The sequence below is a fragment of the Camelina sativa genome, chromosome 3, assembly GCF_030686135.1.
Source record: "Camelina sativa cultivar CO46 ecotype springtype chromosome 3, ASM3068613v1".
NCBI lineage: Eukaryota > Viridiplantae > Streptophyta > Magnoliopsida > Brassicales > Brassicaceae > Camelina > Camelina sativa.
In genome coordinates, this window is record NC_141882.1 from 5,655,938 (window position 1) to 5,679,764 (window position 23,827).

The 23,827-nt window shown below is 37.4% G+C and overlaps 5 protein-coding genes and 2 pseudogenes across 11 annotated transcripts; 4 read left to right on the forward strand and 3 right to left on the reverse strand.

Moving 5' to 3' along the window:
• Positions 1 to 784: 784 nt before the first annotated feature.
• Positions 785 to 1,565, reverse strand: LOC104772682 (defensin-like protein 260). The gene is made up of 2 exons (XM_010497270.3): positions 1,318 to 1,565; positions 785 to 1,163 (listed from the first exon to the last, which is right to left on the reverse strand). Exons 1-2 carry the CDS (start codon positions 1,373 to 1,375, stop codon positions 871 to 873), a joined length of 351 nt encoding a protein of 116 aa, XP_010495572.1. The 5' UTR covers positions 1,376 to 1,565; the 3' UTR covers positions 785 to 870.
• Positions 1,566 to 6,462: 4,897 nt separating this feature from the next.
• LOC147946615 (uncharacterized) lies at positions 6,463 to 7,419 on the reverse strand. Its single transcript, XM_087507187.1, has one exon. It carries the CDS (start codon positions 7,417 to 7,419, stop codon positions 6,463 to 6,465), a length of 957 nt encoding a protein of 318 aa, XP_087363313.1.
• A 2,380-nt stretch (positions 7,420 to 9,799) lies between these two features.
• Positions 9,800 to 12,803, forward strand: LOC104772686 (protein root UVB sensitive 3-like; annotated as a pseudogene). Its single transcript, XR_015589086.1, has 15 exons — positions 9,800 to 10,042; positions 10,148 to 10,205; positions 10,300 to 10,359; positions 10,457 to 10,495; positions 10,562 to 10,624; positions 10,745 to 10,793; positions 10,889 to 10,960; positions 11,087 to 11,170; positions 11,270 to 11,352; positions 11,447 to 11,576; positions 11,665 to 11,757; positions 11,883 to 12,021; positions 12,126 to 12,169; positions 12,268 to 12,455; positions 12,571 to 12,803. The product of XR_015589086.1 is annotated as a protein root UVB sensitive 3-like (transcript).
• Positions 12,804 to 13,094: 291 nt separating this feature from the next.
• LOC104772694 (F-box/FBD/LRR-repeat protein At1g13780-like) lies at positions 13,095 to 15,052 on the forward strand (annotated as a pseudogene). Its single transcript, XR_015589082.1, has 4 exons — positions 13,095 to 13,185; positions 13,281 to 14,255; positions 14,352 to 14,492; positions 14,577 to 15,052. The product of XR_015589082.1 is annotated as an F-box/FBD/LRR-repeat protein At1g13780-like (transcript).
• A 319-nt stretch (positions 15,053 to 15,371) lies between these two features.
• LOC104772722 (factor of DNA methylation 4) lies at positions 15,372 to 18,963 on the forward strand. Its single transcript, XM_010497306.2, has 7 exons — positions 15,372 to 15,560; positions 16,091 to 17,307; positions 17,391 to 17,572; positions 17,656 to 17,724; positions 17,809 to 18,102; positions 18,252 to 18,461; positions 18,558 to 18,963. Exons 2-7 carry the CDS (start codon positions 16,098 to 16,100, stop codon positions 18,792 to 18,794), a joined length of 2,202 nt encoding a protein of 733 aa, XP_010495608.2. The 5' UTR covers positions 15,372 to 15,560; positions 16,091 to 16,097; the 3' UTR covers positions 18,795 to 18,963.
• Positions 18,835 to 22,110, reverse strand: LOC104772706 (putative pentatricopeptide repeat-containing protein At1g13800). Of its 5 annotated transcripts, none has more exons than XR_015589089.1 (3): positions 21,893 to 22,110; positions 19,217 to 21,781; positions 18,835 to 19,143 (listed from the first exon to the last, which is right to left on the reverse strand). XR_015589089.1 is itself a non-coding variant. In XM_087499623.1 (2 exons), the coding sequence occupies exons 1-2, from the start codon at positions 22,104 to 22,106 to the stop codon at positions 19,392 to 19,394; spliced, it is 2,604 nt and encodes an 867-aa protein (XP_087355749.1). In that variant the 5' UTR covers positions 22,107 to 22,110; the 3' UTR covers positions 18,835 to 19,391. The 5 variants fall into 5 exon arrangements, 2 of the variants coding, with proteins under 2 accessions (XP_087355749.1, XP_087355765.1); XR_015589090.1 differs by having other exon boundaries at positions 19,217 to 20,595; positions 20,696 to 22,110; XR_015589087.1 differs by having other exon boundaries at positions 19,217 to 22,110.
• Positions 22,111 to 22,332: 222 nt separating this feature from the next.
• Positions 22,333 to 23,744, forward strand: LOC104772725 (uncharacterized). Its single transcript, XM_010497308.3, has 2 exons — positions 22,333 to 22,447; positions 22,627 to 23,744. The coding sequence occupies exons 1-2, from the start codon at positions 22,416 to 22,418 to the stop codon at positions 23,501 to 23,503; spliced, it is 909 nt and encodes a 302-aa protein (XP_010495610.1). The 5' UTR covers positions 22,333 to 22,415; the 3' UTR covers positions 23,504 to 23,744.
• The last annotated feature ends 83 nt before the right edge of the window (positions 23,745 to 23,827 follow it).

Below are 23,827 nucleotides of genomic sequence, written 5' to 3' on the forward strand. Positions count from 1 at the left end.
GGAAAATTCAAAAATTTCGGCCAAGGAAACATTCTTTGATATGCTCAATAGAGGAATTTTCTTTTGAATATTTTATTAGATTTTTTTTACTTTTTTTTTTGTCGAAGATTTTTTTACTTTTAAAAAAGATAAATAGTTTGTCATTTGGTGAACATTGATTTTAAGTGATTCTTAAATAAAAATAGTTTGAGTGATTTTTAAGGAAAATTTTAGGAAAAAAAAAAGCAAAAATAAAATTGATTTTTTTCTTCTTTATCTACACGTGCCCCAGCCTCTCCACCCTATTTTTTGTTTTTTCTTGAATAAATAGTGTAATATTTATTTATATACCCCCTAATTTAATTATTAGTCTTACTAGTGCCCCATACTAAATATTTGTCTACATCCGCCCCTGGTAATTACTATGGGATTTATTTGACTAACAAAAAATGATTACGAATAGATACTTATGAAAGTTCGAACCTCAAACAAAAACTCAATAAACATTGAAACAAGGATGAAGGAAAGCCGATACAAGCTAACTATATACAAACTTAGGAGAAAGACTTAAACCATTCGTAGTTCTTTTTCTTTTTCTCAAATGAGTCGTAGATTCTTATGTTTATTGCTTCTCTTGTACTCAAACTGAAGGTTAGAGCGATCAAATGCGGTAGTGTGACGAAACCGTAATCTTTATCATGGAACACATGGTAAGGGTAAATTGGCTTCTCCACCTCGAGCAACAACATTAATCGTCCCATTTAATTGACCATTAATTGTACTTTCTCTTCTCATAACGCATGCATTTGTTTATTTTCATAATATGTTTTTATTTCATTTTAATAAACATGAGCATTCATCATATGCAATTGTACAAACCGGAGTGTTCTTTTAAAATGCCAATTTGCAATACCCTTGCTTTGAACATTTCATGTTGCAATCATTATCTGTTTGGCATTGAACATTATTAAAATTCATCACTTTAACCATTTTACAAACGCAATTGCATCTGCAAAAACCTCCCTCTGGGCAATACTTATCACAGTCACTATCCTTCTTACAACAAGTAGGTGGTGGACCGGGATCACCACGACCACCACGAGCACCTTCGCAGCCGCTGCATGTTGGTATACAAGAGTTTTTGTTAAGAGAACTTCCATTACTTTGAATGCTAACTCCATTTTCTGCACATATAAATAAAAGATAAGAAACAAAAAAAAAAATGTTGAAAAAATGTTAAATAGCAAGATTTTATTCTTAAAACACATTAGACAAAAAAAAAACCTTTACCTATAGGCACAATTCTTCACTGAAATATTTTTTAATATTTTTACTTACCGACAACAGCAACAAGTAAAGAAACCAATAACAAAAGCTTTAAGGAAACGGTCTTCATTCTTGTAATCCCTTTCACCGATTAAATTCTTTTTTGTCTTCTTTGGTAAATATTTTTGATAGTTAAGTTGAAGCTAGTCTAGTTTATGTGATGGTTTGATGGTCTAGTTTTCCATCTAATGGTTTGTTGCTTTGACCAAGAGATCGAACTTTTCTTAGAAAAACGTTGGTCTGGCTTTGACAAAAGAACTGATTATAAATCTACTTATAACAACTTTTGGAGTCTTTGTCAAAAAAAATTAGAATACTTTTCCTTAAAGGTTTAAAAATATATTAATTACTAATTCATTCAAACAGTTTGTGGATTGTGGATTTTAATAATTTTTAGGGATTCTAAAGGAATTGAGAGGATTTTTTTAGTTAAAAATACAAAAATTCAAATCTCATGGTTTTAAGTGAGATTTGAATTTTTATTGCAATAAATCATATCAAATTCTCTAAAAATCATCAAAATCATTTAAAGTCTCATGAAAATTCAAATCACTTAAAATTTAGATCAAATACATTCCCTAAAACTTAAAACCTATATGATTTAATTATTATACTTTTTCTTCCATCACATCAAAGATTTGTATTACATATTATGCATTGAATTTGATTTTTTTATAATCTAGTTAAAATATGGTTTATTTCCTTCTATGTGTGATCATTGTATTTTGATTTTCAATTCAGAAAGAAACATTAATTACTAATTTTTCGGAGATTCATTCGATGATCACTGAAAGATTTATGCTGAAATTTATGGGCCACTAAATATATATAATCATGGCCCATCAAATTGTGGTCAAACATAAAGCTGGCCCAAAAAAAAAGTTGCACAATGTTTTTTTATATTTATATTACCAAATATTATTCAAATTTTATAATATTACATATTTTAATCAAAATTATACAACCTGAACTTTAGTCACCACTAACTAATTTTAAAAAACCAATCTCTAACTGTTCAAATGATTTGTGATGTACCAAACAATTTATAAAACATATAAAAAATGTTGTAAGTATTAAACACAAACTAAATAGTATAGATAGATAGATAGATACTCTCTAAATACTACACTAAACCACCACAATTTTGTTAGCACTATGTAAACCTTACACTGACACAATTTATTAAACATAAATACTGATCCTGGTCTGATGATATTATAATGATTTACAGTATATATATATATATATATATACTATAATGATTTACAGTATATATATTATTAAATCTTTTGACCAATTTATTAGATTTATTAATTTTTTTTAAAAATGAAAAATAGTTTGTGATTTGGTGAAACTTAAATTTAAGTGTTTTTTAATGAAAATTTTAGCAAACAAAAAGCAAAAAATAAGCAAAACAAATTTGGATTTTTTTTCTTCTTTACGTACACGTGGAAATTTTGTTAGTGAATTAGTGTAATTAGTAATTACTACGGGATTCATTTGACTAATAGATACTTATGGAAGTTCGAACCTAAAAAAAACCACTAAACATTGGAACTAAAGAAGAAGGAAAGCCGATAAAAGGTAATTAGTATACCAGTCAGGCAGTCACTATGGTTACCCTAAAAATAAGCACTGAAGTTAGATCAACGGTGGTGATTAAGAGTTTGCATATGTTTCTGATATTAAAAAAAAAAAAAGCGAAAGCTTTACATCAGTTCCAAGAACTGTTGGAGAGGCTTTGATATAAGCTTCTTCGTCTCCGTGAGACTTTCCCTCTTGAATTGCTCCAAGAAGTATCACATCAGTCATCAAGACTGTAAGCTTTCCCATGTCTCACAAGAAAGCGTGAAACAAAAAGAACATGATGAAAAATGAAAAGATGAGTGAGGAAATGAGAAACTAAAAGTGCGTATATTTATACTTCGAAATGGGTTTTGAGGTTCAGACGTCTTAGTCCACAGACACAGTCATAAAGCATATTTCAATACTCAATAACATTTCTTTTGGTGCCTAGAAAGTAAAAACCCTATTTCAAAACATTCATGGTAGACATTTATTGACACACAAACTCAACAAGAATATCTCTTCTTCTTATTAAACTCTCTTTAGGTAAAATAACTCAAACCCTTACATCATTCAAGCATTACCACAACTAAATATATATGTTTTGCTCAAGACACAAAAATAGAAGACTTCTAACAAAAGGAAATTTAACATAACTCGTAACTTCCTATTCTTCTAAATATACTCTGCTTGAGCCCCAATCTACTTCAAGATTACTCAACATTCTTCTCCTTAAGCTTGAAGTTAACTTCTTCCACATCTTGAACTCCAATCAGATCTCTCATCTCTTTAAACTTAGTTCTTCCAAGCGCCTTAGTTAGAATGTCTGCCTTTTGCTCATTACCAGGAACATACTCAACCTCCACTTGCTCATTTTCAACACATTCCCTTATAAAATGGAATCTGGTATGAATGTGTTTGCTTCGTCCATGAAACACTGGATTCTTGGTGAGTGCAATCGCACATTTGTTGTCAACACGTATTGTAGCCTTTCTTCCTGTTTCTCCAACAATTTCTCCATGAAGGTCTTGGAGCCATATTGCTTGTTTAGCAGCTTCTGTAGCTGCCATGAACTCAGCCTCACAAGAAGATAGCGCAACTGTCTCTTGTTTTTGCGAACACCAAGTAATTGGACAACCTTCAAGATAAAAAACGTGCCCAGTAGTACTCTTCCCATCATCTACGTCGACAATATGTGAACTGTGGCTATAGCCTACTAAGCCGCTTGCTACTGATCGTTTGAAGAAGATTCCAAGAGAGGTAGTTCCACGCAAGTACCTTAAAACTTGTTTCAAGGCAGCTCCGTGAGATTCTTTAGGATCTTGCATATATCTGCTCAACACTCCAACACTATAAGACAAGTCAGGTCATGTATTCAACATATACCGAAGACAACCGATAGTCTTCCTGTATTCCGTCACATCGATTCCTTTCTCCTTTGGCGACTTGGACAGCTTCAAATTGAAATCCATTGGCACTTGTGTTGAGCTACAGTCGGCCATTCCAGTTTCACACAATATTTTGCGTGCATATCCATCTTGTTTCAAGCTAATCCCACCTTCTTGTTGTTGCACTTCAATCCCGAGATAATAAGTAAGCCTTCCGAGATCACTCATCTCAAATTTTGTTGCCATTTCTTCCTTGAATTCCTTAATCGAGCTTAATAGGGAACCTGTTACTAACAGATCATCAACATATACCGCCATTATAAGGAGATTCTCCCCATCACTCCTTTCATACAAAGAAGGTTCCTTTAAGCATCGATGAAACCTCAGTTCCTTAAGTACTTTATTGAGCTTTACATTCCAAGCTCTGGGAGCTTGTTTTAAGCCATAAAGAGCTTTCTCCAACTTGTAAATCTTATGTTCGCTTCCTGAGATCGTAAAACCTTCGGGCTGACTGACATAGACTCCCTCCATTAATTCTCCATGTAATAACGCGGTCTTAACATCCAGATGATGAATTTCCCAGCCTCTTGAAGCCGCTAGAGTAATGATGAAACGAACAGTTTCCATTCTTGCTACCAGAGCAAATACCTCATCATAGTCAATTCCATGCTTTTGAACATATCCTTTTGCTACTAACCGCGCCTTGTGTTTGTTGATGCTTCCATCAGAATTGTGTTTTACCTTAAAGACCCACTTTAAACCAATGGGTTTAACTCCTTGAGGAGGATCAATTAGGTTCCATGTTTTGTTGTTCTCGATGGAAGTAAGCTCGTTTTCACATGCCTCTATCCAAACTCTGTGATCTTTGGCTTCTGTAAAATCCCATGATTCATCATTAATCACGGTTAGGAGCTTCTCGCCTTCTATTTCAGCCATCAACACGTAATCATTCATCCAAGCTGGTTTTACTTTTGGTCTTGTTGATCTTCTTAGTGAAATAACATCACTATTATCTTCATTTCCTCCACCGTTTTCTGAATTAGCATCATCTCCTTCTTCTGGACCATTTCTGCTCTCCACATCATCACTAACAAGTTCCTCTGTTTCGGTAGTAGTATGCTCTGTTTCGTTACTCCAAGGATAATGAATGTGCTATATTCTTTAACAAGTCCTTCTTCCTTGTCGTTACAGAACCAACTTTTGCTTTCATCAAAAACCACATCACGAGACACACAAATTTTCTTGGTTGTGGGATCTAGAAGACGATATGCTTTCGAACCGGGTTCTGTGCCTAGATGAACCAGAACTCTTGATCTATCATCGAGTTTCTTTCTTCCAATTGTTTCAGTTCTTGCACAACTCAAACACCCAAAAGTTCTGAGATGTTCAACATTCGGCTTCCTTCCTTCAGATGCTTCGTATAGTTTCTTCCCAATCACTGATCTTGTTCCAATCCTATTGATTAAGTAAGTAGCGTGTCTCACAGCTTCTCCCCAGAGGTAGTTAGGTAAGTTCATGTGTTTCAAGATGCTTCGAGTCATCTCCATAAGTGTTCTATTGCGTCTTTCTACTACGCCATTTTGTTGAGGAGAGTATGGTGCAGTCAGATGCCTTTGAATCCCAAACTTATCACAGAAACTCTGAAACTCATGAGAGACAAATTCTCCACCTCTATCAGTTCGAAATACCTTAACCGTAGCTCCAATTTATTGTTCGACGAGCTTCTTGAACGCCTTGAGTTTTTCTAGTGCTTCGCTTTTCTCCTTCAACAAAGCAGTCCACATATATCGAGAACGATCATCAATAATCACGAATATATACCTTTTGTGAGAAGGAGTCGGCGACGTGATTGGACCACAGAGATCACCATGAATCAGTTCAAGAATTGCAGAGGCTCGATATGAAGTAGATTGTGGGAAAGATTGTCTTGCTTGCTTTCCAAGCAAGCACGATGCACAAGTCTCTCTCTCGACTACGATGTTTGGTATGCCAAATACTAGCTGCTTATTGATCATTGTCCTCATTGTTTCAACATTTACATGTCCCAACCTTGCATGCCATTTGGTGGACTCTGTGGAAGATGCTAACTGCAGGCACCTAACGGTTTTGACTTCAAGAAAGACTTTGTATAAACGATTCCTTGACCTTCTAGTCTCTATCAGCAAGCCTCCTAACCGATCATAAATTCTCAACAAATCTTCTTTCATTCGCACCTCACACCCAACTTATATAGCTTGCCGAGACTTATGATATTACTCTTTAGATCCGGAATGAAATATACATTGTTTAGCACCTTCCTTACTCCATTCTCGAACACAAAACAAATTGAGCCTTTACCTCGTATATTGATTCGTGAATCATCTCCAAACCTCACCATTCTCGTAATTCCTTCATCTAGTTTTAGAACGAAGTCTCGGTTTCCACTCATGTGATTACTAGCTCCATTGTCGAGATACCACACATTCTTTGTGTCCAGGTCAGACTCAAACACACTTGGTTTCACCTTCTTCTCATTAAGATAAACGACCTCATGCACCATTAATTCATCAGCATCCTGAGTCTCATCAGCAGTTCTCTTCTCTTGAGTTTCTTGGAGTTTTAGCAGTCTATCAGGGCAGTTAGAGGCATAATGTCCCAATTTATCACATCGAAAACATGTTATTGATGATGCATCTTTCTCCTTATCTTGAGATCCATTACCATACCCGTAATGACCTCGACCTCTTCCTCTCCAACCTGAGCGACCTCCTCGTCCTCTTCCTCTGAAACCACCGTTTCTTTCTTGGTAATAGCCTTGAGATTCAGAATTTGCATACATTAATTTGTCTTGACTCTCGGTTTGTTCCTCATCTTCTTCACAGATCCTTTCCTCATATACTTTGAGTCTCCCAACAATCTCTTCAAAGGTAGTATGATTTATATCAAGTACTTGTTCGAGTGAGGCAACAATGTGTATGTATTTCTTCCTTGGCAAGCTCTTCAAAAACTTCTTCACGAGCTTCGGTTCTTCGATAGTTTCTCCAAGAGATGCATATTTGGAAGAAATTGATGAAAGTTTTCCAACGAATACATCGATGGTGTCGGTTTCTTTCATCTTGAGTTTGTCAAATTCGTTCATCAAGGTTTGTAACCTGGCCTCTTTTACTCTGTCAGCTCCCATATGTCTTGACTTGATTGCTTCCTAAACTCCTTTAGATGTATCGTGGTCTCCTACTTGCAGTGTCAACGCCTCTGTTATAGATTGGAACAACAGGGAGATTGCCATGTTATTCTTCTCCTCATCCTTCGAACCTAGATCAATTGTCTCCCATACCTTGTTGACTTTTAGAGCAATCTTCATCTTCATCACCCATGTGGTGTAGTTGGTGTCATTCAGCATCGGATACTTGATGGAAGAAGGTGAGATCTCCTTGGACTTCAACTCGCCTTCGTCAGTTGGCTTCACGTCAACCATGGTGAGCTTCTAAGGTTTCTCCTAAGCTCTGATACCAATTATTGACACACAAACTCAATAAGAATATCTCTTCTCTTATTAAACTCTCTTTAGGTAAAATAACTCAAACCCTTACATCATTCAAGCATTACCACAACTCAATATATATGCTTTGCTCAAGACACAAAAATAGAAGACTTCTAACAAAAGGAAATTTAACATAACTCGTAACTTCCTATTCTTCTTATTAGTGTATATTTAGATTGCTCCTAAATATACTCTGCTTGAGCCCCAATCTACTTCAAGTTACTCAACAACATTTATTTATTTATTTTTCGTCGTCTATTTCATGGTAGAGTAATAAGATGTGGACATTTAAGCAGAGCTAAGCTTGCCATAAACGTACCGTTTACAGTTTGAGTGCGAGGTTAGAATGTCATAAAGTGAAAGAAATTAATATGGCGTGCCATTTTCTAGTCTGTATGCCATTGAAAATGTGATTTCCTGGAAATACCCTTAATGAATAGTTCAAGTAGTAAAACTAAATGGTAATAGAACAACTGGTACAAATGATATATAACACGACAATTAGTACAAATGGTACAACTTCGATATAATTGGATCAACGGTACAACTGAGATATAATAGGACAACTGGGTACAAGCGAGTGATAAATAGGACAACTGGTACAACCAAGATATAATAGGACAACTGGTACAACCAAGATATAAATAGGACAACGGGTACAACCAAGATATAATAGGACAACTGGTACAAAATAGTACAAATGTTGCAAACGTAACTTTTGCAATTCTAAACCCTAGCACCGCCAGACTCACTAATTCGTTTCTTCTTGATTCATTCACTGTTGTTATCGCCGATTCCTCGCTGTTAACCTTCCACTACTCCTCCGTTGTCAACCTTCCACTACACCGCTTCCTCCGGCATCAACCTTCACCGCTTCCTCGTTTTCTATTAACAGATCCGTCGCAAAATCCAACAAGGCGTCTTTCACCGGATCTGAAGCCAAAACAGATCCATCAGCGACTAGGATCTCATCACCTTTCTTCACTCATTCGTTTGATTTCACGTTCATCTCTCTCGATTTCGTCATCTTCTTCTTTGTTCTAGATCTGATTTTGTTTCAGTTGGGTGAAAAAGACGTGTTTAAAATCATTAGATTAAATGAATAAAGTAAGGAGTTTTTGGTCTTTTCTGTACTTTTTGATATAAAATAAATTAAAAATAAAACGCTGGCATTCTAGCTCTTTCTTTTATAAATTATGGCTTTCTAGACATTGATTCTTACAGACTTTATAAATTATGGAAGTACACAACATAGTTTTTGTAGACTTTATATTTTTAATAAATGGTTACAAATTGTTACAAATAGGTTATAGATAGGTTATAGATTAATTCATATATTAATCAGTTACACCTAAATATTGGGTGCAACCTTAATTGGGGATATTCTAAATTGATAATTGATATATTAATGGTAACAAATAAACTCATGGATATTCCAAACTGTATTTTTGGAAGGTTTTAGTCTTATATCAAGTTGTTTCCAAAGATCTTTAAACACAATATTATAAATTTACTTTCCTGATTAGGACCCGTGCTCTAGCACATATTGAATTTTTTTTTATTTATATTATAATTTTAAGACTTACATATTAAATTTTTATATACTCTAACACGTAAGCTGCTGGAGACACTTTATCACGGATTAATAATTTTATATATTCTAGCATGCATTAAAATTAATAATATAAAAGTTACATAATAAATTTACATTATATAAGTAATATTTACCATAAAAATTGTTTGCATATATTATATCCAATTAATATTATAAACAATTACATATATAATATTTTAAAAATAATGAAAAGTATTACCGCACAGATCCAAATCTAGTAATTTAGTAGTCAGAAGAAACTCGTGTACCCCACAATATCAAAAACAATAACTTAACTCAGTTCTACAATATGCGATTCCGGTTCGATTAATTTGGTATGAGAAATTGTGGTACAACATATTGTATGAAGATTCTGATTCAATCTCCCTTCGAAAACTTTCGATTATGAAATTACTACATACATAATCTTTCTGTATCTGCTCGATTAATTCGGTATGAAATAATCAAACCAGTCAATTTCAATTGAAACCCAATCCAAAGTCCAAAAAACTCATAAAAGTCTAACGTAAGAAGCCAAGATTTCGCCATGAGAGATGGAGAAGTCTCTGATTGCGCATCATTTACACTCGAAGAATGGAATGGTTCTTCTTCTACTAAGCTATTCAGAACTGCAACCATCACTGCCTCCACTTCTCTCTCCATCCAAAGGTTCTTCCTTTGTTCCTCCTTTTTCTAATCCATCCAAATCTGATAGTTTCAGTGAGAATTCACAACAAAATTGAGAAACTTTCTGCTGCTGGTGATTGATCATAGATCTGCTAATCGCTTCAATCATGTATGGAGACGAGTTCTTCAAGCATTTGTACCGGAGGCAAGTTTTTTGTTTTCTTTCTTTCTTTTTCCCTTTTTAGAATCTGGTCTTCGGATTAGGGTTCGTCTGAATTGTACTTTGTATGATGATGCAGGGCTTCCCTGGTAGTGTAACTCCGGATTATGTAGGGTTTCAGTTATGGGACACGTTACAGGTAATGTGAGAGAATATGCTTTGTGTGCCTTATCGCTACTGTAAAATTTGATCTGTGGTTGAATTTGTGACTCGGCTATGTTATATTTTGTTTGCAGGGGCTCTCAACTTATATAAAGATGATGCTTTCCACTCAGGTGAGCTAAAGTGTTTTGAGTTCTTAAATTGGTCTGCTTTTCTGATCTGGATTAGTTTCATTTCAGGCTCTTTTGAGTGCAATTGGCGTTGGTGAGAAATCCGCAACAGTTATAGGTGCTACATTTCAAGTGAGTTTCTTCTATTGCTGATATTTAACATGTCTCCTACTTTAGAATTCACTGGCTCTTCTTTTAAGCACTATAAGTTGCAAGGGATTATGGTTGTTATATCTTGTTTGTAATATGCAGTGGTTTCTGAGGGATTTTACTGGGATGCTTGGAGGCATATTGTTCAGGTGCCTATATTGTAGATTCTATCAGCAATTGATTCTCTTTATATGCTGAGTATCAATATCAGCCTTTAGTAAAATGTGGGAATTGTCTGATGTTCTGTTCTTCAGGGTTCCAACCTGGATAGTAATGCAAAAATGTGGCGTCTTGTTGCTGACCTTATGAATGATATTGGTATGTTCTATTGTTTTCTTTCATCACACCAGTTTAGTTAGTTGCCACATTTACACTTGACAATCATTGCCCTCATTTGGTTCTCAGAGTCTTTGAATAATATCAAGTTTGTTGCTTTTATTGCAGGGATGCTAATGGACCTTCTTTCTCCTTTGTTTCCATCTGCCTTCATCATTGTGGTTTGCTTAGGGAGCCTGTCAAGATCATTTAGTGAGTTTCATTACTTGCATCAAACACTGAACTTGAGATTTCCTCTTTGATTGATACATCGGTTTTTAACGTTTTTTCGATCTCCACTACTTGAATTAGCTGGTGTTGCAAGTGGAGCAACCAGAGCAGCTCTAACTCAGCACTTTGCTCTCCAAGAGAATGCAGCGGATATATCTGCTAAGGTATTTGAACTTTTTTTCACTGTGAATGATTTTAGAAAACTATAAATGTAAACTTCTTAGTAGTTTTTTTTTTATCTACTTTATTTATTGAAAGGAAGGAAGCCAAGAGACTATGGCAACTATGATGGGTATGTCATTGGGAATGTTGCTAGCTCGGTTTACCTCTGGAAACCCTTTGGCTATTTGGTTTTCGTTCCTCTCTCTCACAGTGTTTCATATGTATGGTAAGTTACAAATGAAGGTTAAAGCCTAGATCAGATCAGAATTTCTCTAATTATTTGTATTTACTGTTTCCCTTTCTTATTTTTTTAGCAAACTATAGAGCTGTCCGGTGTCTTGTATTGAATTCACTAAACTTCGAGAGGAGTTCGATTCTTCTAACACATTTCATGCAAACTGGCCAAGGTAGTTTAAGTGTTATTGAGTTTTAGAACGTTTCAGTGACTTCCCTTTGTTCTTAACTGGTTCCTCTTCATCAGTCATCACTGCATCATATATCAGTAACTTTCTTTAACTAAACATGTCGCCAGTTCTCTCTCCCGAACAGGTTTCTTCAATGGAGGGTGTATTGCCTGTGTGGGCCACTTCACTGAGATCAACTGATTCAAAAATATTGCATAAGAGAGTGCACTTAGGAGTAAGAGTTTCTTCTCTTCCTCGTCTAGAGATGTAAGTTCAATACTTTAAACAAAACAGATGATGGTTTAAAAAGAGAATAGATTGTCGCTGGTTTAGGGAAAGAATCGGTTTGAGGTTGACAATATTATGTGCAGGATGCAGCTGTTAAACGGTGTTGGAGCTTCTTCATACAAAAATGGTTAGATTGATTTCTTTTTCCATAATATTTCAGGGACATTAGTTTCTCCGTCTATATTTGACTTAAACTCGGTTATTGTCTGTTGCATACTCCTGCAGCTAAGTACTTATTGGCGCACAGAAAGGGAAATGTTAGTGTGATCTTGCACAAAGATTCAGCGGCCGCAGATGTGTTGAAATCGTATATACACGCGATGGTTTTGGCAAACCTTATGGAAAAAAGCACATCTTTCTATTCGGAAGGAGAAGCTTGGATGGATAAACACTATGACGAATTTCTCCACAAGGTAATATAGATCACTATGACGAAGCTGGTGTTTTCATGACATGAAAGTGATTGTTCTAAGTTTTGATTTTCACTTCTTCTTTTTTTCTTCTTCTTCCCACAATCCCACTATGTAGCTAAGATCAGGAGGTTGGAAAACAGAACGTCTTCTTTCACCTTCCATTACTTGGAGAGCAAATTGGATAATCTCACACTTCCGGTGCTAAGATCGACTGAAGCTTTATCGCCTTTTTTTAAGATCAAAATTGTTTGGCAAAGTACTAGAAACTGATATGTTAGTTTTTGGTTTCCATATTCTATAGTAGGTTGGATCATATGCTTTTGAAGTTTTGTTACATATTTCTCCAAACTACTTTACTTAGTCAATTTTACGTAGATCAAGAAACTAACAAATCCAAAATAGGCTACTCAAAATCAACCAAGATCAGTAGGTCAGTAAATGTGGGACTTTTGAGTGTTTTTCAGGCCTGGGATAAAAATCGAACCGAACCATACCGAACCGAGATTTTAGGTGTTCGGTTCGACTTTGGTTATAAGAGATGAACCGATCGGCGGTAATAATAAAGCCAACCGTTTTTTTTTTCCTAAACGCAAAAACTGGCATTGGAATCGCTTCGAACGTAAATAAATTAACAGTTTCTGAATCCCCCTCAGTCCTCACATTATCCAGTTCATCGCTTAAACCCGCAACAACTCCGGTTAACAATCCCAGCCGGCGAATCGAATCCACGGTGAGTCTTTTTGTTTTTACAAAATCGAATTTTTGTGTACCCTAGATTTTGGAATTCCGATTAAGTTAGTTTTTTTTTTTGTTCGTAGCTCTTAGCTCTTAGGGTGAATGATGATGCCTCGTGACGATAGATTTAGCGAACTACCGGATCCTTTGATAACTCAAATACTCCTACACCTTCCGACTAAAGATTCGGTGAAGACGAGCGTTTTATCGACTAGGTGGAAGACTCTATGGCTACATGTCCCTGGGCTTGACTTAAACTGCTGTGATTTCTCTTTCAAAAACCAGAACGAGCTTGAGATGGTTACTTTCATCGACAGGTTTCTCCAGTTCAACCCTGAGTCACGCCTGCTCAAATTCAAGGTTGATTACAGTAGATATAAGATACCCCAGTTCGAGGATCGGATCGGCGATGCGGTTAGCCGCGGGGTTAGGGTTCTAGATGTGAAGAGCAATACATTGTATCAAGATGCTGATGACGGACTTGTCTATCCTTGTATCGAGTTCATGCCTTTGAATCTCTATACCAGCAAGACTTTGGTTTCTTTAAAGCTCTAGTGTTCGGGTCTTTGGGAACCTGAGGGTTCTGTTTACATGCCTTGTCTCAGATTCATGCATCTTCAAGGACTTAGATGGCGTAGTAGTATTGGTGGTGGTGGTACTATGAATCTGGAGAAGCTCGTCTCAGGTTGTCCTGTTCTTGAAGAACTCACCTATGTAAAGGACATTAATGATGATGAATCGGTGGTTACGCGTGTGAGATCTCGGAGCCTGAAGAGGTTTACTGCTCCGGTTGAGTATGGGTATTATGGTAATCTGGGAGTGGCTCAGACGTTTGAGATTGATGCTCCGGGACTAGAGTATATGAGTCTCAAAGAAAACCATTTTGATAGAATCGTGGTAAAGAACCTGACTTCTTTGTTCATGGTTGACCTTCATATCAAATTCATGGTCGAGTCTGGCCGGATGTTTGATTCGGAGGACTTGTCAAAGAGAAACGAAATCTGTGATTTTCTCACTGGGATATCTAGTGTTAGACATATGACCATCTCTCATCAAACAGTGAAGGTAATATATATGTTGTTAATACAACACTTCTTAGTCTTTGTCTGGTTGGAAAACTCTCACTCACTAGTATCCTTTCTCCTTTGCTTGTTGTTGCAGGTCCTTGGTCTTTACTCAAAAGTAGGAGTGATTCCCAAATTCAACAACTTGTCCCGTTTACATGCTGTGTTCCCGAGCTCCTTCATACAGTTTTTGCCAGTCTTTCTTGAGAGTCTCCCTAACCTGAAACATTTAACTTTGGTAAAACCTGTTTATGGATTTTGGCTTAACAACATTGTGGTTGTTGTGGATGGTTTCTAAATAGGAATACCCTGGTGTTTGCAGGAGATTCCTTATGTAAAGGAGAAGACGGAGGAATTCAAACTCGTAAATGTGCCTCAGTGTTTGGTATCGGCTCTCGAGTTTCTTGAGCTGAAACGATTGTTTGACTGGAGGAAAGAGGAGATGAAAGCAGCGAGCTACTTTCTTGAAAACTCAGCAGTCCTCAAGAAACTGACTCTGAGGTTCATGGGTTGTCCTAAATACTATTCGGATACAGATATCTATGAGGAGCTTAATAATCTCAGAAAATGTTCTCCAACATGTCAAATTATCATTGCCTGATGAATTTGATGCACAAAAGCAGGAATGAGACAATGAGCATTCTCAGTGTAGGAGTCTGTCATGAATTCTTGAAGTTGAGCTTTTAGCATTCTTCTTTTTAAAGATCATTTTTGTTGGATTTCTCAATTTCAATATTTGTTTCTTGGATATTGTATTCTCTTATTAATAAATTGAAAATAAAAAGGTGAAAGAAAAAAGCATTGGTCATTGGTCAATGAGTAGGAACGTTGAACATTACATGCTGGAGTAAAGCCAAATAGCTTTGAGACCCTCTCAGTCTAAGCTCTGAACTGAACCAATGATAGGAGGAACACGCTTGTTTAATTTAGTCAGAAACTCATGTTCACCCAGTCAAAAACATATAATTTCTACAATGTTCGATTCCGGTTCGATTAATTTGGTATACAACATATAAAATCTTGATTCACTCTGTATCTGCTTCTGCTCGATTAATTCGGTATGAAATAATCAAACCAATCAATATAAATTTCGGTTAAATGAGAATGTAGTTTTTTTGGTTCGGTTTGGTCTAGATATGACGACTCCAGTCCAGTATAGAACACGCTAAATGGGAGAGTTGCAATTCTTTTTCGCCTTTTTTCACTCTTTTCTTTCCAGTCACGGTTTACGCGTCACTATCTATCTCTCCCCCACACCTGATTGAAAGGGAGACTCGTCGCCGTTGTTCGTGGCGGCACTTCAAAGGTTTGCTTCATCCTCCTCCTACTTCTCTCGCTTATCTTTCTTTAACAGCTCTTATTTTACAGACATTTTACGAATTTTGTCTTTTTTTCTTTTAAAAAAAAAACTGTTTCCGTGAAATTCTCTTATGTCTGTGTGTCATTTCGTTGGTCCATTTTAGTGTCTCTCTTCGTCGTGTATGTGGTCTGGAGATACGCAATTTCCATTTTGTTCTTCTGATCTCATATCCCATTTGGGTGTTAGCGAAATGCAGTTGGGTTATAATTGTTAGGGTTTTCTTTCACTAGTTTTGTTTCTCATCTTTAGTAATTTACTGGGTCGGTTGTCTTACTCGTCTTCTTCGTCTAGGTGTTAAAAAGTTGTGATTTTTATTAGGTTTCTGGAATTGGGTTTCGTCAATTTCAGGGTTTAAGGATAAGGGTTTTATGCTATCATCATCATCATCATGAGACTTGATGATTATAATTCAAATTTTTGCTACACGAGCTTCTTTTGGCTTACTGTGGGATACTATGGGATGTTTTGTGTTGTAGGGTTGCAATGTATTCTAGAAGAGAGCTGGAGGATTTGGAGTACAGATACTACAGTGATATGAAAGATGGTTCAAGGAAGGTCAAAATCTCAGAGTCTCTGTTCAGATGTCCCTTCTGCTACAGAGATCGAAAGCGTGATTACCAGTTTGATGACTTGCTTCGACATGCTTCTGGTATTGGCGGTAGTTCCCGCACTAAGGATGGCCGAGAGAAAGCTAGACATTTAGCACTCGAGAGATATATGAGGAAGTATCTCCGCCCTCTGGAAAGACTCGATTCTACTCCAACTCCAGATATCTCTTCTCTTCCTAAAGAGGATTTAACTGGAAAGTGGATATCTACTTTGTCAACTTTTGAAGGAGAACTGATTGAAAATTCTAGTTCACCATATACTGCTCAAGCTGAACCCAAGTCTGTCTCAGTAGATGATCCTGGACTAAGTGGTGGAGAAAGACCAATATTTTCTGATAAACCAAACTCCTCATTTAGCAATGAAGACAAATCATACCCTGCCAAAAGACCTTGCCTAATTGCTGGTGTGAAAGAGGAAGAAGAACCTGTCCAACAGATTGGTCTCAGCCATGGTGTTAAGTTTTCTCCAAAATTTCCTCAAAGGCTGGATTCTTTGGCTGCTGGTAACGGGGATCAGATGTTTGTGCATCCCTGGAAAGGTATCCTGGCGAACATCAAAAGAATTTTTAATGAGAAAACAAGAAGGTATGCTGGTGAGAGTGGAAGCAAGATAAGGGAAGATATGGCCAACAAAGGGTTTAATCCCCTCAAAGTCACGCCACTGTGGAACGGAAGACTTGGTTTTACTGGTTTTGCTGTTGTTGACTTTGGTAAAGATTGGGACGGATTCAGAAACGCCACCATGTTTGAGAAACACTTTGAAGTCAATCATTGTGGGAAGAGAGACTATGATCTCACTCGTTATCGAGGTGATAAACTTTATGGTTGGGTAGCAAAACAAGATGACTACTATTCAAGACATTATATTGGTGACCACCTCAGGAAACAAGGGGACTTGAAGAGTGTTTCTGGTAAAGAGGCAGAAGATCAAAGAAAGACATTGTCACTGGTCTCAAACTTGGAAAACACACTGGAGACCCAAAGCAGTAGTCTTCAACAAATGGAGAGCGTATACAAAGAAACCAGTTCAGCGCTTGAGAAAATAATGAGAGAGAAGGATGAAATGATCGACAGACATAATGAACGTATGTTCTCTTTCCAATGATATGAATTTTTGCTTGGTCTTGTATTTATTTGGAAACTGATTAGTTTACTTTTCAATGATTAGAAATGAGTATTATGCAGCAAACTGCCCGTGATTATTTGGCCAGTGTTTACGAAGAACATGAAAACGCCTCTCTTCATCTGGAAGCTCAAAGGAAAGCATATGAAGACCGGGAGAAATATCTAGATACATGTCAAGCTAAGAATAAGACTGAGCGGAGAAAGCTTCAATGGCAAAAACAAAAGGTAACATTCACATGCTTTGCACAACTTTACCTTATACTATCTTGATCTTAGCAATAATTCTTGGAATCTTAAATTTCTGCCAGAACTTAATGGCAATGCAAGAGCAACAAAAAGCTGATGAAGACATGATGAGATTGGCAGAACAGCAACAGGTAGGCTATACACTTTAAAAGTTAATGTTCTTTCTGTCGGTTTGATTTTTGGCCATAGTTGTAAAGTTGGCTGTTGGTTTACAGAGGGAGAAAGATGAATTACGCAAGAAAGTTCGTGAGCTGGAGCAGCAGATCGATGCTGAGCAGGCATTGGAGCTAGAGATAGAGCGTATGAGGGGTGACTTGCAGGTCATGGGACTCATGCAAGAAGGTGAAAGTGAAGATCCAATAATAAAGAAGATGATAGAAACGACAAAGGAAGAACTGAAGGACAAAGAAGAGGAGTGGGAATTCCAAGAGTCAATCTATCAAGCTCTTGTTGTAAAACATGGCTACACTAACGATGAGCTACAGGATGCGCGCAAGGCTTTGATCAATGTAAGCCTCCATGTTTTTGCCTGGTAACTCGTAATAGAACCAACACTCCGATGATAGTATAAGTGATAGAACCAACACTCCGATGATAGTATAAGTGATTTGCCGTTTATGTTCTGGTACTTGTTACTCATGTTGTTTAAGCTATGCAGTCAATGCGACAGTTGACCGTACGAGCTTACATTGGTGTGAAGAGAATGGGAGCATTGGATGAGAAACCATTCCAAAAACTAGCTAAAGAGAAATGTCCAGCCAAAGAAGCTGATGAAAAAGCCGCAGAGCTCTATTCCTTGTGGGAAGAGCACTTGGGAGACTCGGCTTGGCATCCGATTAAGGTCGTCGTAAAAGATGGAAACCCGAAGGTAAACAAACATGTTTTTCTCTTCCAACTATGCTTCTAGATGATATCTTAGCTCCTGCAATTTAAGAACATGAGAGAGACTATAACGAGTTTGCAGGAAGAACTTAATGAAGAAGATGAGAAGCTACAAGAGCTGAGGAAAGAATTGGGGGAGGAAGTGTATGCAGCTGTGACACAAGCGCTAAAAGAAAGGAACGAGTATAATGGCAGTGGAAGGTACATAGTGCCTGAGCTTTGGAATTTTAAAGAAAATAGAAAAGCTACTCTCACGGAGGGAATTGTTTATCTGGTCAACTTGTGGAAACAGAAGAAGCCGAAGCCGAAGCGTAGATAAGATTTTATGATTATCTCCACTAAGATATTAATTCCTCCACTTTTCTAAACTGCTGCAATCATGAATATATATCACAGACTTACAAGGCTTGTTTGGTTATTGAATTACACGTTACATTTCTAAGTACTACAAATATATATATATACACAATCAAAAGGGCTTCGTGTTATTTTATACTGTCGTCGTGATGCTTTCTGGAGATTACTTCCTGTGTTGAGATGGCGCCATAAATAAGAAAATGCAGGGTACAAATAGAGCATTGAAAATCCCCTGATTCAGAGCTGATGAATCCTGACCCTTCTTGTCAACGTTATTGCCACAAGCCGCACATTGTGCTTTACTTCTATGCCTGCAGTGATAGTTTTATTCCTTGAAACGGATAAATTTCGAAGAAATGGTTTTGTGATAAGCAAAGTATCTACCTTTATGGTTCCTCTGTGACAAGCTTCAGTCCTGCCTTTTCTCTTTTTCCGTCCCATCATTATACCAGTCTCAAAAACTGATGCACATTTCTTGTCAACTGACAAAGAACTTTGTTCTCAAGACCACTGTGCTTCCAAATGCTCACCTGACCATTTAAATATAGGTTCTTCATCATCATCTGAGTCTCTTGGCCTTTAATACAGACAGGGAAGCTTCAGTCGGTTTAATCCCGTTTGCCAACATCTCTTTCATAAGTGTGACCGCCTTACGTGCAGATCCATTCCTACGAAAACCAGCTATTAGCGTTGTGTACGACACAGCATCAGGCTTTAACCCGCTTTCAATCATTAGATCAAATATCATTTTCGCCTCTTTAAGATTTCCCATCTTACAACTACCAGCTATTAGTGCTGTGTAAGGCGCAGCATCAGGATCCACCCCACTTTTGATCATTTGATCAAAGATTCTTTTTGCCTCTGTAAGATCCCCCATCTTGCACTGCCGATCAATCAAAACCGTGTAGTAGAAGACATCTGGTTTAACATCAAAGGCTTTCATTTCCCTCGTAAGATCCAGTTCTGGATCGTTACTGAGCAAAACTGTGTATGTTACCACATCAGGTACGATTTCTCTCTTCTTCATCTCTTTAAAATGAGTTTTGGCTTTGTCCAGGTCGTTTAACTGGCAATATCTGTTAATCATGACTGTGTAGTAAACAACGTCTCGTTTAACATCAAATGCTTCCATTTCCCTCTTCATATCCAACTCTGGAATGCTATTGAGTAAAACTGTGTACGTTACCACATCAGGTATGACATCTCTCCTCTTCATGTCTTGAAAAAGAGCATAGGCTTGCTTCAGCTTGTTTAACCGGCAACAGGTGTTAATCATGTTTGTGTAAGTGAACAAATCAGGGATAATCTCTTTACTAAGTAATATTTCAAAAAACTGCTGGGCTTTTCTCACATTATTAACTCGACACCAAGCACCAATTAACCTTCCATACATGCTCTTCTCAGGTTCGACTCCAAGTTCCCACATTCTCTCCAGTAAGTCTTGAGCTTTGCTGATATAATCCTTCTCGGCGCAAAGACTAGTGAATAGAGTAAAATACACACTCTTGGGCAGAGGAAATTCCAGTCTAATGAATCTTTCAAAGGCCTGATCAAGATAGCCAGCTTCACAATAACCTTTCACCATACTTGCATCATTTTCCGGAGATTTAGGTTCCAAACTCTCATAGAACGCTTCAGCCTCGTCTATTTTACCGGCAACAATCAGGCCTTCAATGACCCTGTTGTGTGTAACATAAGTGGGTTTTACCCCACGAGCTTCCATCAGTTTCAGAGTTTCGAGTGCCTCTACTGCAAGACCATTCCTAGCCAATCCACCAGCAAGTACATTATATATAATAATATCAGGTGTTTTACCTGTTCCGTCCATTTCAATCATCAAATCAAAGGCCTCAGAACATTTACCTTGTAGACAGCAACCACGTATCAAAGTCGTGTAGTTGATGACGTCAGGAGCTATTCCTTCAACCTTCATTTCTCGGAACAACTCAATGGCTTCGTCTACTTTGCCAAGCTTTCCCAAAGCATCAAATGCAACATTGTAGCAAACCCTATCAAGAGGAATGTTCATCTCTCTAACCTCTTTAAACAGATCACAAACATCCGAGAACTTTCCTATCTGACAACAGCACTGAAGGATTGAGCTTACAATTACACAATTTATTCTTACTCTTTTCTCCAACATTTTGTTAAAAATATCCAAAGCTTTAGGTACATTCATATTCTTGCGATGTACCTCAATTAAAGCCGAGTAAACATAGACATCCGGATCAATCCCAAGTTCCTCCATGTCAACAACTGCGCTTTCAGCAACGTCTATATTCATCTCATTACATAAACCACGAACTACTTTGCGATATGCAATTCCAAGAACACTTTTTCCCACCAAAACATTTGCATCCCTCAATGGTTGGAGAAGAAGATAAGCTATACCTGCCATCTGATTTAAGCATAGTCCTTCAATGAAATCCATATAGAACACGCAAGGGTTCCTCGTCTCTGAGTTTAACAGTCTACTAAGAAGCTTCTCTACTCCTTCTGTATCATCATTCCTACACAATGCTTTAACCACAAGCACATAAGTATGCGCATCAGCATCCAACCCCAGCCGCTCAATCTCCCAGAAAACACCAACCACCAAATCAGTTCTCCCAGAAGCAATCATACGGCTCAACAAAAAATTCAGAGCCTTTATATCCGAAGCACGACCTAGGGAATAGTAAGACTTGAAGAAAAACTCAACAGCTTCATCAAACATTTGAAGATTAGCATAGGCTTTAACCAATGCAGTAGAGACCCGGGTCAACAACACCAATGACACTTCTGCTTCTCCAATGGCATTAATCAAAGCCATGACAGTGAAACCACGTCCCTCATCTCCTTTTCTAATGAATCCCACAAAAAAAAGATCCAATTTCTGAGCCAAACCACAACCACAGACGATTCTGATCACAGCTGCATAAGCTTGGAGACTAGGGAAAGCCCCATTTCCTTCAATTCGTTTCAGAAACGACAAAGCAAGATAAGGATCATCCTTCATAGTATTCAAAACCCGAAGAACCCCAATTTCATTCAACTCCAACACATTACAATCAAAGTTACCTTCTTTCACTTGCTCCGACTGTGAGATTGCAAAGTTGTCCATCCGGGCGAGTGCAGACACCACGTAGAATCGGGAAGAGGGTGTTCTACGAATCAATCCTCTCACATGTGAGAGTATCTGAATCGGAAAAACCCGCATGAAATATTGGGAAATAAGCAATCGGAGAGACACTAATTGAGATTTTTCCGACCAAGAGAAACTGACACAGTTCATAGCTCCAAAGATTTTCTCAGGGTTTTACTTTCACAGAAATCGAACCGAAATAAACCGTATACAAACCGTAATTTCTTTTCAATTCGAACTCAAACCGAAATAACATTGTAAATATACCGAATCAAACCGAAGTAAATTATTTTAATTCGTAAAGCAGACGTAATCTGACCCGTTAAATGTTTGGGCCAATAAGGCCCACTCATTATGAGCTGAGAGTTTTATAACATAATCGTGCTTCACTTCCTTAAACCCTTAAAAACTTCAGAATCAAAATCTCGTCTGTTCACCGCCGGTGTGCCGTCGCCGAATATGCTTCGTCGTATCTTTTACAAGCGTGCACGGTTAGTTGTAGTCTCTGTCTAATCAGTTTATCTAGTTCAGAGTTCTGTAATAGCAATCGAACGAAATTGGGGCTCAATTTTGATTTTTGCCTGCTTGTAAATTGTAATCGGTTTTCGAATTGAAACTAATTTGGGGGAAAAATTTAAACTTTTGATTTTTTTTTTTTTATTATTGGCAGTGATGATTTAGCTTACTGTCATCGTCTGTTGCACGTTCCGTATAGCGAACCAGAGTCTGATTCTAAGGTAATATCCGAAATCGTTAATATAGTATCAAAGAAAGAAGCATCATCATCATCAGTTACGGAATCAACTCAACATTGGCGTAAGAACTGGCAAGATTTGAGAAAGGATAGGTTAACAGCTAGTAATTTTTCACGTGCTATTGGGTTTTGGCCTGACGGTAGACGAAATCTTTGGTTTGAAAAAATCGGGGTATCGAAACAGTTCGGTGGGAACCGAGCTACGTTTTGGGATACTGATAACGAGGTTGAAGCACTCGAGAGATACAACGAGCTGACTGGTAATGAAATCCTCATGCCTGAGTTCTTTGTGTATATGAATGGTGAAAGCCCTGAAGAAGACTGGTTAGGAGCTTCTCCTGATGGAGTGATTAACGTAGTCAAAGACGGTGTTACTTCAAGCGGTGTGTTAGAAGTGAAATGCCCGTTTTATAATGGGAAAGTGGTGTATCCGTGGAAGAAGGTTCCTTGGAACTGTGTTCCTCAACTTCAAGGTTTGATGGAGATTGTGGATGCAGATTGGTTGGATTTGTATTGTTGGACTCCGAAAGGAAGCAGTCTCTTCAGAGTTTGGCGAGATACCGCGTTTTGGGATGATATGAAACCTGCACTTGTTGATTTCTGGCAGAAGCATGTTTTACCTGCAAGAGAAGTGTACAATAACATTGATATAAAGGATCCTCAGGTGAAGCTAAGAGAGTTTATGCCGGATCATTGGCATCAAGATTGCAAGAAGATTATGCGTGGATCTGAGAGAATCAGCGAAAGCTCTAACCGTTTGTTCTATGAAATCGACGGGAAGCTTGTAGATTGAGATTTTGGTGGAGTGGAACCTCCAAACAAAAAGCCATGTTTCTTGCTTTCATTTGAATGTTATTTGCTTCGTTCGGAATGTAGAAAACACGAAATGAAGCTCTTGCGATGAGCTTTAAGTACATATTTCATATTGTATACTCTGTTTCTTGTTGTTTCATCAGCCTTTTGTTACATCATAGTATTGGTTTGGTCACTCTTCAAGTTCTCTTAATAGAAATTTATATTTGTGATTGTGTGTATTGGACGGTTGGATTGAAGCTCAATTATCCGTAGTATATAAGAATATGTGGTTGGGATTATGCCACGTAGGATGGACATACTT